Genomic DNA, 11,163 nt, shown 5'->3' with positions numbered 1-11,163 from the left:
TTAAAATAACAAAACAAATAATCATGTTTGTGGATTCAATTTCGGTAGTTCTGCACATTGAAGGTAAAATATAATCCACAATGTAGAATTTGATAAAACCACTCCGTTGTAGAATTTCAGGACATACTAAGAATAAGTCGCAAAATATATATATATTCTCGTGCTTGCGTTTTTTACTAGACTGATTTGAATGAATCTGGACCTTAAGCAAGATTTTGTATTTGGAGTTTATAGGAAAATCGCATTTTTTGCACTACATTGCAGATTTTATTAAAAATTCTCACAGTTTGTGAAGATAAACATTCTTACCAAATTTCATGAAGATAGGGTCATAAAAGTGGCCTCGAGAGACAAGCTTTCCCTTTGATTTGACTGGATGGCCTAGTTTTTTAACCCATATGACCCAGTTTTAAATTTGGTTCAGGAATGAAGATAACCATTCTGACCAAGTGTCATGTTTCTTGTTTGTAACAGGGTCTTTCAAAAATGATGTGAGTGACCCTGTTTGTAAGTATCATAATATTGTTGTTATTAATTTCTTATCTTTTCTTTTTGTAATGATTGCATATAATATGTATGATAAAGTCAAATAACGCGTTTGACAATAAGTTAACCGAATACTTTCATTTCATTTATTGGTTAATCGACACAGGGTCTTTCAAAAATGAATTCATTTTGAGTGACCCTGATCGACACTGACATATTTCTGTATTATTACCGTTACTAATTGGATTAGTGTCTGTTTATATGACATGCCCCGCGGCAAGGGACAATTATTACGGCTCTTGTATAAACAAAAATCTAAATTATGGATATTAAGTTATACATTTTGATAATTTATCTTACCGTTCAAAATCTAAAATTTACATTATTGTAACGTAAAATGCATTTATAGGCCACGGATCCATAATATTTAAAAACTTTTTAAACTGAAAAGACACATTTTCAAGGAGACCCGAAATACATATATATTTCGCCCTCAAAAAATATTCTAAAAATGAAAGGGACCGGCCTCCAGATCGTTCGACAACAAGAAAAAATACTTTTATAGATATCTGGAAATAAATGCTATAATTCTTAAGAAGGCTTTAAAACTTAATTACAGGCAAATTATATGTTACGGAAATACATGAGAATTTGCTGTTTTACTACTTTTTATGATAAAAATCGAAAAGCGTTTGTAACGTATTACTTAAGGTAAACTGTCTCGATTATAAAAAATCTTTATTTTGAAGTCATAATTCACTTATTCCGCTATAGCGCTTTTGGTTTCGACGAAATATTTTAGAAACAAAAACTCATTTTCTGGTTTTTACAAACTTCAATTTGAGAGAAAGATTATTTTAGCCAAATCTGGAGGTCAGTGCCTTTAAATGAGTGTATATCAAAATCCCCTTGATCAAAATCCCCTCCACTGAAAAATGACTGGTGTGGACAGACGACGAATGAAGGATGATCACAAAAGCTCATCCACAGGTGAGCTAAAAACAAAATACCTCTTTGCTGAGCTTAAGATTGATTAGCAATGGATGGAACTAGCTATGGCTACACAGTGCTGTGTACATGCTAACAAATTAAAATGATAAAAAAAATCAATGTAATGAATTATATACATCTTAAAATTACGTTCACATTCATTCTGTTCATTTTTTTCGAAAAGGCCACGAAGAACAATACCTTTTTTAAATAAAACAGGAAGAGTAAAACAAGTAATCCTGTATACTTAATTAACAGGTGATTTACACTTTAAAAGTAATCACATGAAATATACAAAATATGCATGTTTTTACCAATCTTGTTAGGTCATTCGGATACTCTCTGATAACAGACATAGCAACACATTTGAAATTGCAAAGTTTTTTTAACTTTCTTATAATTATATATATCATGGAACATTGTTGGTCCAAATATTTAATAATAACAGAACAGAACAGAATAGAATTTTATTAAAGACCTGACATGGTACGTCGGCATGTATAATAAACAACATCTGGTCCAATCTGAAAATGGTTCTTTTAGCTCTTGCTTGTCGTCACAGGACAATTTTCCATTTCAAGGACATGTTATTGCATATTCCATCTTTAGTGACAGACAGACAGACAGACATGTATTATAATGATAAGCATATTCTTCAGACTGCCATCTTCTTATAAAACAGGTTTTAATATGTAAAAACAGATTTATAAAGCCGCAGCACCTTACTGACTGAACGACAGGCAGACAGTCAAACACAGCTAGAAAATTAAATAACATAGCTATTTTCAATATTGTGATGAAATATATTCTGTGCTTTGAATTATATTCTAATAATAAGACCCATTTTATTGGCATAGTTTTTAACTATTTTTGCACAAAATTGATGTTGATTAATTTTGTCTTATATCCATATATCAAGTTTCCTGAAAAAAAATGGACACATTTAAAAGACATGCAGTTAAATGCACATGCCTTCACTATAAACATCACACTATCATTTTATACATGTCCTGCATCAATGCTTATCAACGCTGCTACATGTGATTTATTGCTTTTTATTGACTGCATGCTGTTAAACTGGCCATCACTTCAATTACCATGTAATTGGAGCCACCTAGGGTGCGAGTAGTTTCTACTCTCTCTCCGGGTCTGTTCCAGTAACTGGTAACTAGTATATCTATGCCATGATTATCAGTAACTAGAGTATGTATGCTGTGATTATCAGAAACTAGTATATGTATGCTGAGATATTTTACTGGCACATGTATGCCGACATTATTTTTTGGGTATGCATGTTGAGATAATCAACACTAGTATATACAAGTGGAAATTATTTATTATTATATCCATGATTAGATCATTAATACTAGTATATACAGGATGAGAAACTTGATCCTAGAATTCATGCTAAAATAATCCTGCTGATACAGTATAAACACACATCTCCGTCTCATTCAACATAGACATAACAACGCAATCTCGTATTTAAAGAAATAGTTGGCTTAAAACAATACAGTTTAAAATAAAACATACCATCTTAAAATAATTGACTTTCAACTTTATTATATATAATAACATAATTGGTATACATAAACAAATATCACAGCATGTTAGTCATCTGATTAAATTATAGAACAGCCTGGTCATCAGGTCAGAAATGACACAAATATAATAGACATGGCCTATCTACTGACATGGCCTATCTGTGTGAATATGCCTTTCGCTGAAATCACAATCACTGACTCTGTGTAAGCGACTAGGGTTCAATCTATGGCAAATACACAGGGAAGTGTGTTGGTGTTACAGACATGTCAGGACTTAACAACACTCACTGCAGTGATGTTTGGAGAAAATGTTGATTAACTTCCATGTAAAAATAAGTGCAGTTCAATCTGTACTTAAAAACACACCAGTACATGGTTTTTATATTGAGGATATTACACAAGTATCTTTTCATACTGAAACAAGAGGACCATGATGGTCCTGAATCGCTCACCTCTTCCCACATGACCCAGTTTTGAGTATGACGTCTTTTTTTTTCTATTATTTGATATAGTGACCTAGTTTTTGAGCTCATGTGACCCAGTTTTGAACTTGACCTAGATATTATCAAGATAAAAATTCTGACCAATTTTCATGAAGAGCCATTGAAAAATATGGTCTCTAGAGAGGTCACAAGGTTTTTCTATTATCAGACCTATTGACCTAGTTTTCGAAGATACGTGACCCTGTTTTCAATTTTACCTAGATATCATCAAGGTGAACATTCTCACTAACTTTCATGAAGATCTCTAGAGATATGGCCTCTAGAGAGGTCACAAGGTTTTTCTATTTTTAGAGCTACTGGCCTAGTTTTTGACCACATGTGACCCAGTTTCGAAACTGACCTACATATCATCAAGGTGAACATTCAGATCAATTTTCATGAAGATCCATTGAAAAATATGGCCTCTAGAGAGGTCACAAGGTTTTTTTATTATTTGACCTACTGACCTAGTTTTTTAAGGCTAGTAACTCAGTTTCAAACTTGACCTAGATATCATCAAGATGAATATTCTGACCAATTTTCATGAAGATCCGTTCAAGGGTATGGCCTCTAGAGAGGTCACAAGGTTTTTTTATTTCAAGACTTACTGACCTAGTTTTTGATCGCAGTTGACCCAGTTTCAAACCTGACCTAGATATCATCAAGATGAACATTCAAACCAACTTTCATACAGATCCCATGAAAAGTATGGCCTCTAGAGAGGTCACAACGTTTTTTTATTATTTGACCTACTGACCTAGTTTTTACGGCACGTGACTCAGTTTCAAACTTGACCTAGATATCATCAAGATGAACATTCTGACCAATTTTTATGGAGATCCATTCACAAGTATGGCCTCTAGAGAGGTCACAAGGTTTTTCTATTTTTAGACCTACTGACCTAGTTTTTGACCGCACATGACCCTGTTTCAAACTTGACCTAGATACCATCAAGATGAACATTCAGACCAATTTTCATACAGATCCCATGAAAAATATGGCATTTAGAGAGGTCACAAGGTTTTTCCATTATTTGACCTACTGACCTAGTTTTTGATGGCACGTGACCCACTTTAGAACTTGATCTAGATATCATCAAGACGAACATTCAGACCAACTTTCATACAGATCCCATAAAAAATATGGCCTCTAGAGAGGTCACAAGGTTCTTCAGTTATTTGACCTACTGACCTAGTTTTTGACGGCACGTGGACCACTTTTGAACCTGACCTATATATCATCAAGGTGAAAATTCTGACCAATTTTCATGAAGATCTCATGAAATATATGGCCTCTAGAGAGGTCACAAAGTTTTTCTATTTTTAGACCTACTGACCTAGTTTTTGACCGCACGTGACCCAGTTTCGAACCTGACCTAGATATCATCAAGGTGAACATTCAGACCAACTTTCATACAGATCCCATGAAAAATATGGCCTTTAGAGAGGTCACAAGGTTTTTCTATTATTTGACCTACTGACCTAGTTTTTGACGGCACGTGACCCAGTTTCGAACTTGACCTAGATATCATCAAGGTGAATGTTCTGACCAATTTTCATGAAGATCTTGTGAAATATATGGCCTCTAGAGAGGTCACAAGGTTTTTCTATTTTTAGACCTACTGACCTAGTTTTTGATGGCACGTGACCCAGTTTCAAACTTGACCTAGATATCATCAAGGTGAATGTTCTGACCAATTTTCACGAAGATTTTATGAAATAAATGGCCTCTATAGAGGTCACAAGGTTTTTCTATTTTTAGACCTACTGACCTAGTTTTTGAAGGCACGTGACCCAGTTTCGAACTTGACCTAGATATCATCAAGGTGAACATTCTGACCAATTTTCATGAAAATCTTGTGAAATATATGGCCTCTAGAGAGGTCCTAAAGTTTTTCTATTTTTAGACCTACTGACCTAGTTTTTGATGGCACGTGACCCAGTTTCAAACGATCTAGATATCATCAAGATGAACATTCTGACCAACTTTCATAAAGATCCCATGAAAAATGTGACCTCTAGAGTGGTCACAAGCAAAAGTTTACGGACGGACGGACGCACGGACGGACGACGGACACCGCGCGATCACAAAAGCTCACCTTGTCACTTTGTGACAGGTGAGCTAATTATCAACCGACCTGGGATTCAGTCAAAAACATCAAGTCAGAAATACTGACATGTTCTTTTTCAACTGAATCACACAGGGAAATTGTGGCAGCCGAAAACCTGAAATCAGGACCAAGTCCTGAAAACTCCTAGGCTTGATCAAACAGTGTGAATAAAATAGCAAAATGCGAGGCTCTGTGGAAAGATGCAAATGTATGAAAAGATTCTTTCCACCACATTTGTGCTTTTTCTGCTGAAATATCAAGTTTGTTCCTTTATAAACTATCTATACAGACAATTAATCCAACCAACTACATCCTTACTTGAAATGACGTCAATGTTAGTTTGTTAAAACACTAGTGCAATATCCACAATAAATGCTGCAATGCCCCGAGACCAGGTTTTCAATGTTAGCAGATACTGTTTCTCTATTTTAGTAACAGTAACTTTGACCCGAGTAACCGAAATACAATCCCACCTTTTGTTTCAATTAAAGCTATGTTCACACAAAGTTTTGTAACAAAAGTTTCATCCAAACTGAAGGTATTGATAAATATCAATTTCTTTTAAAGTATCAATGACCTTGACTTTGACACAAGAGACCCGAAATACAATCCCAACTTTTAGGGAGCGATGCTCTAGTGGTGAAGGTGTTTATGATTACTAATTTTGATGTCAATCAGAAGCTTTACTGCTCTGAAACTATAAGACAAGTGAATGCAACAACTGTCTCTGATATAAGATTGAAATAACAATATAGTTCACACAAAAATTAACACAAACGAAAATATAAAATAATTTCCCAACAAAACTAGTTTTACCTTTAAAAAATTTATACATTGCAAATGCTTTTTTAAATTAATGCCTGGTCCTGATTCTGAAACTGACATTTCTCTACATTATCCTTTATAACACTAAACATCAATTTAATATTGTTAAACAACCTATATCTAGTCTGTAATAGGGAACTTCTAATATTTCTTTAATATATATTTTGTGGTATGCCATTAAACCATTAAAATAACAAAATTCCTCCATTCCTGGCAATTAATTTTCCTATCATTATAAATCATTACATGACAACAAATAACAAGAGGGTCATGATGACCCTGGATCGCTCACCTGGGTAATATGAGCTACATGTTTCAAATGTCAAACTGATGATAAAATATTAAGAAAGTCAGTAGGTCACATTCATGGTCAATAAAATGCAGTTTTACGATTTGTGGGCAAAACTGTGTATGTCATCAAATTTCAAGGCTGTATCTTAAAAAACAAGAAAGTAGGTCAGTAGGTCAAGGTCATAGTCAAGTGACATCATATTACTTGGGGTCATCAGGTAATTATAATTAAACAATCTTGGAAATAGGATCAGATGATTTTTTAAGTATTTTTCCAATATAACTCACATAATAACTAAGTGACCCCAGGGCGGGGCCTCTTTTAACCCCAGGGGCATAATTTGAAAAATTTTGGTAGAGGACTACTAGACAATGCATCATACCAGATATCAAAAGCCTAGGTCGTATGGTTTCAGGCAAGAAGATTTTTAAAGCTTTTTCCTATATAAGTCTATATAAAACTTAGGGCCCCCAGGGCAGGGGTTTTTTTCACCCAAGGGGTACAATTTGAACAATTTTGGTTGAGGACCATAAGTCAATGCTACAAACCAAATATCAAAGGTCTAAGTGCTTTGGTTTCAGACAAGATTTTTAAACTTTTTTTCCTATATAAGTCTATGTAAAACATTGGACCCCCGGAGCGGGGCCACATTTGACCCTAGGGGGATAATTTGAACAATCTTGGTAGAGGACCACTAGATGATGCTACATACCAAATATCAAAGCCCTACGCCATGTGGTTTTGTACAAGAAGATTTTCAAAGTTTTCCCTATATAAGTTTATGTAAACCATGTGACCCCCGGGTCGGGGCCATATATGACCCTAGGGGGATAATTTGAACAATTTTGGTAGAGGACCACTAGATGATGCTACACACCAGATATCAAAGCCCTAGACCCTGTGGTTTTGGACAAGAAGATTTTTAAAGTTTTTCCTTTCGGTTGCCATGGCAACCAGAGTTCTGCATGGAATTCAATTCTTTGAACAATTTTGAAAGGGGGCCATCCAAGGATCATTCCTGTGAAGTTTGGTGTAATTCTGCCAGGTGGTTTTCAAGAAGAAGATTTTTTTAGAAAATGTTGACGGACACACGACACACGACGGACATTGACCGGTCACAAAAGCTCAGCATGAGCCTTTGGCTCAGGTGAGCTAAAAATTACCAATAAATAGTTTGTGATTTATGAAGGATCTATGTTCAATTCATATTTATGGGGCTAAAGTAAAAAAAAAAATCTCTGAAAATTTATTTCTGATGTCAAATAATAAAACTCCTGTTTGCTGGAATGTCTTGTCATTCATTAGTCAAAATTAAGTGACTTTGGACCTTAGGCACATAATTTTGACTATTTATAGCCAAGACATTCAGTAACAGTAAACTATATATTTTCTGTATTTGTTAGTGAATCATTGTCAAGTTTCTGAAAGTCAATACAAAAATACAAAAGATGAATTTACTTGATTCCACTAAAAACAAAAATAGTACAAATTAAAATAAATTATCAAATGCTAAAAGTTCATTTCCTTAACTTACAAACCATACAATTATATAGAACAATAAATGGTACATTAATAGAATGTAGAATGCATAAAATGAGAATACAAGATATAGTGAAACCACTCTCAATAAAAACATCAAAACCGGTATGCCCTCCATAAACCAGACAATTATCTCAGTCCTGAAAATTTTCTATTTTCACTGGAAAAACATCCGAGTAAATAAAAACTCTTCATTCTGAAAACTGGCACACTTTTTTTGTAAAATAGTTCCAATTCTGCAAAGCAAAATATCCCTTAAAACTGAAAGGTTGTCTTACTTAACATCTAACAATACACAATCATTTTTTTCCCCGCCTTTTGAAATCAGGGAGTAATGTATAAGTCTGCTAAATGTTTTGTTTGGATAAAGAATCTTGTGTGGCCTTACTGTTGGCACGCTTTTCATATGTTAACTTGCAAGAACTTGCAAAAACACTTTTAAATTAGGCATTAGAACAGGAAGCTGAATTTGGTAATGAAACCTACAGAAGGTATGAATTTGTAGGAACTCTGATTTTAAATATCACTTAAAGGCTTTAGTCTGTAGAACAAACTGTGCAGTTTTGTAACTGCTTCAGCAGACATTCCTGACATCAAAGGAAAACAACTTGTGTAAAGTTGTGTGTGTCAAGTTGTGTGTAAAAGGAAAAGATGAGGGCATAATTCAACCCTGTTCAGTAGTAGTTTATATAGGGTATATTAGTAATAACACAATGTGAAAACGCAACTGGCAGATGTACACAGGATATTATGCTAGCAACAACAAGACAGATAAAAAAACATGATCGGCAGCAATACTGTAATCTGGATTTTGCCCTGCTTTTATTTCATGATTGGGTAATCAACACCATTATCATACATACGTTATATATATACATACACATACACAACCAGAGATGTCACTTATTGTATTCAAGATTCAGTATAATTTGAATTTGAAATGATGAAGTTTGGCATTGTTTTACGCTTCAGTCTTTGGTTGATTCTCTTTAAACTACACTACGAAGTAATCTCATGAAGGTTTTGTACTTCCGAATGGACCCTGTGGGAGAGTGCTCCCAGTGGCACCACCGGGTACATCGTGTGGATAGCCTGGTAACAAGTACAGATTCTTAGTCAACGAGTGTTTGAACTCAACTAGCTTCATAGGATCACTGGAATTATCACACGCCTTTAACCTGTTCACCTGAAATATAGTCATCACTAAAATTATCACAGGCCTTTAACCTGTTCACCTGAAATACAGTCATCACTAAAATTATTACACACCTTTAACCTGTTCACCTGAAATAGAGTCATCACTGGAATTATCACACGCCTTTAACCTGTTCACCTGAAATATAGTCATCACTGGAATGATCACACACCTTTAACCTGTCAACCTGAAATAAAGTAATCACTGGAATTATCACACGCCTTTTAACCTGTTTGCCTGAAATAAAGTCATCACTAAAATTATCACACGCCTTTAACCTGTCAACCTGAAATAAAGTAATCACTGGAATTATCACACGCCTTTTAACCTGTTCACCTGAAATAAAGTCATCACTAAAATTATCACACGCCTTTAACCTGTCAACCTGAAATACAGTCATCACTAAAATTATTGCAAGCCTTTAACCTGTTCACCTGAAATAAAGTCATCACTAAAATTATCACACGCCTTTAACCTGTCCACCTGAAATATAGTCATCACTAAAATTATCACACACCTTTAACCTGTTCACCTGAAATACAGTCATCACTAAAATTATCACACGCCTTTAACCTGTTCACCTAAAATACAGTCATCACTAAAATTATCACATGCCTTTAACCTGTTCACCTGATATACAGTCATCACTGGAATTATCACACGCTTTTAACCTGTTCACCTGAAACAAAGTCATCACTGGAATTATCACACGCCTTTAACCTGTTCACATGAAACACAGTCATCACTAAAATTATCACACGCCTTTAACCTGTTCACCTGAAACACAGTCATCACTGGAATTATCACACGCCTTTAACCTGTTCACCTGAAATACAGTCATCACTAAAATTATCACACGCCTTTAACCTGTCAACCTGAAATACAGTCATCACTAAAATTATCACACCCCTTTAACGTGTTCACCAGAAATACAGTCATCACTGGAATTATCACAAGCCTTTAACCCGTTACAGTCATCATTTAACCTGTTACAGTCATCACTAAAATTATAACACAGGTGGTAATAATTTAGGAGTGCAGAGACATCAAGTGAGTTATTCTGCATGCTTTATAATCAACAATGTCATGTTATTTCATTTCAATTCTGAATGTATTTATGTAAGATAGTTTAACAAATGTTGTAGCACTCTTTCTCAGCATCAGTATTGTGCCAAATAGTATGTTGACACGACATCAATATTGCCACGTTTTAACTAAAGTGTCATGGATGGCATTCAGTAAAATACCAAAAGCCTGAAAATCTACATTCTCAGGTCTGAGATCTCCTTTTTCAATAGGTAAATTCTGGCAATCAAAAGCCTGAAATCAGGACCAGTCTTGAAAAATGCCTGGCCTGATTTTATATTAAAACTAGTTATGAGAAGGGAAACAAGTCTTCATTAATAATTTTTAATGCAAACAGAGTTACCTGTAAATATATTCAAGTTAAATAAGGCTGTGACTAAATACAGAGTTGGTGCACCTGTGATATATTACAGACTCCGGTATGTACCGGATTAACTAAATTTGAAAGAAAATATCTTAAATGTATACATTTTGTAACCATGGTGATACTAACCCTAACCTCTAGTCAGTATATTTATGTATTTGATACACTAAATGCATGCGGACATGCAGAAAAATGAATAATTTTGCCGTGCGCACTTATGGATAATAATTCCGCGCCTGCGCAGAACGGC

General features: G+C 34.7%; 1 protein-coding gene across 3 annotated transcripts in view; it reads right to left on the bottom strand.

Annotated features, from left to right (window-relative positions):
• Positions 1-3,022: 3,022 nt before the first annotated feature.
• LOC123527379 (caspase-2-like) overlaps positions 3,023-11,163 on the bottom strand; it is a 48,179-nt gene continuing 40,038 nt past the window's right edge. For 2 of the 3 annotated variants that reach the window (XM_045306774.2, XM_045306775.2), the window contains exon 9: positions 3,023-9,454. In XM_045306774.2, the coding sequence (XP_045162709.1) occupies positions 9,281-9,454 (174 nt within the window). In that variant the 3' untranslated portion in view covers positions 3,023-9,280. Of the gene's footprint in view, positions 9,455-10,202; positions 10,290-11,163 lie in introns of those variants that run through there. The other variant, XM_045306776.2, reaches the window with a different exon arrangement.

This window comes from Mercenaria mercenaria, chromosome 14 (genome assembly GCF_021730395.1).
Source record: "Mercenaria mercenaria strain notata chromosome 14, MADL_Memer_1, whole genome shotgun sequence".
Classification (NCBI taxonomy): Eukaryota; Metazoa; Mollusca; class Bivalvia; order Venerida; family Veneridae; genus Mercenaria; species Mercenaria mercenaria.
This window is presented reverse-complemented; position numbering and strand designations above follow the sequence as displayed.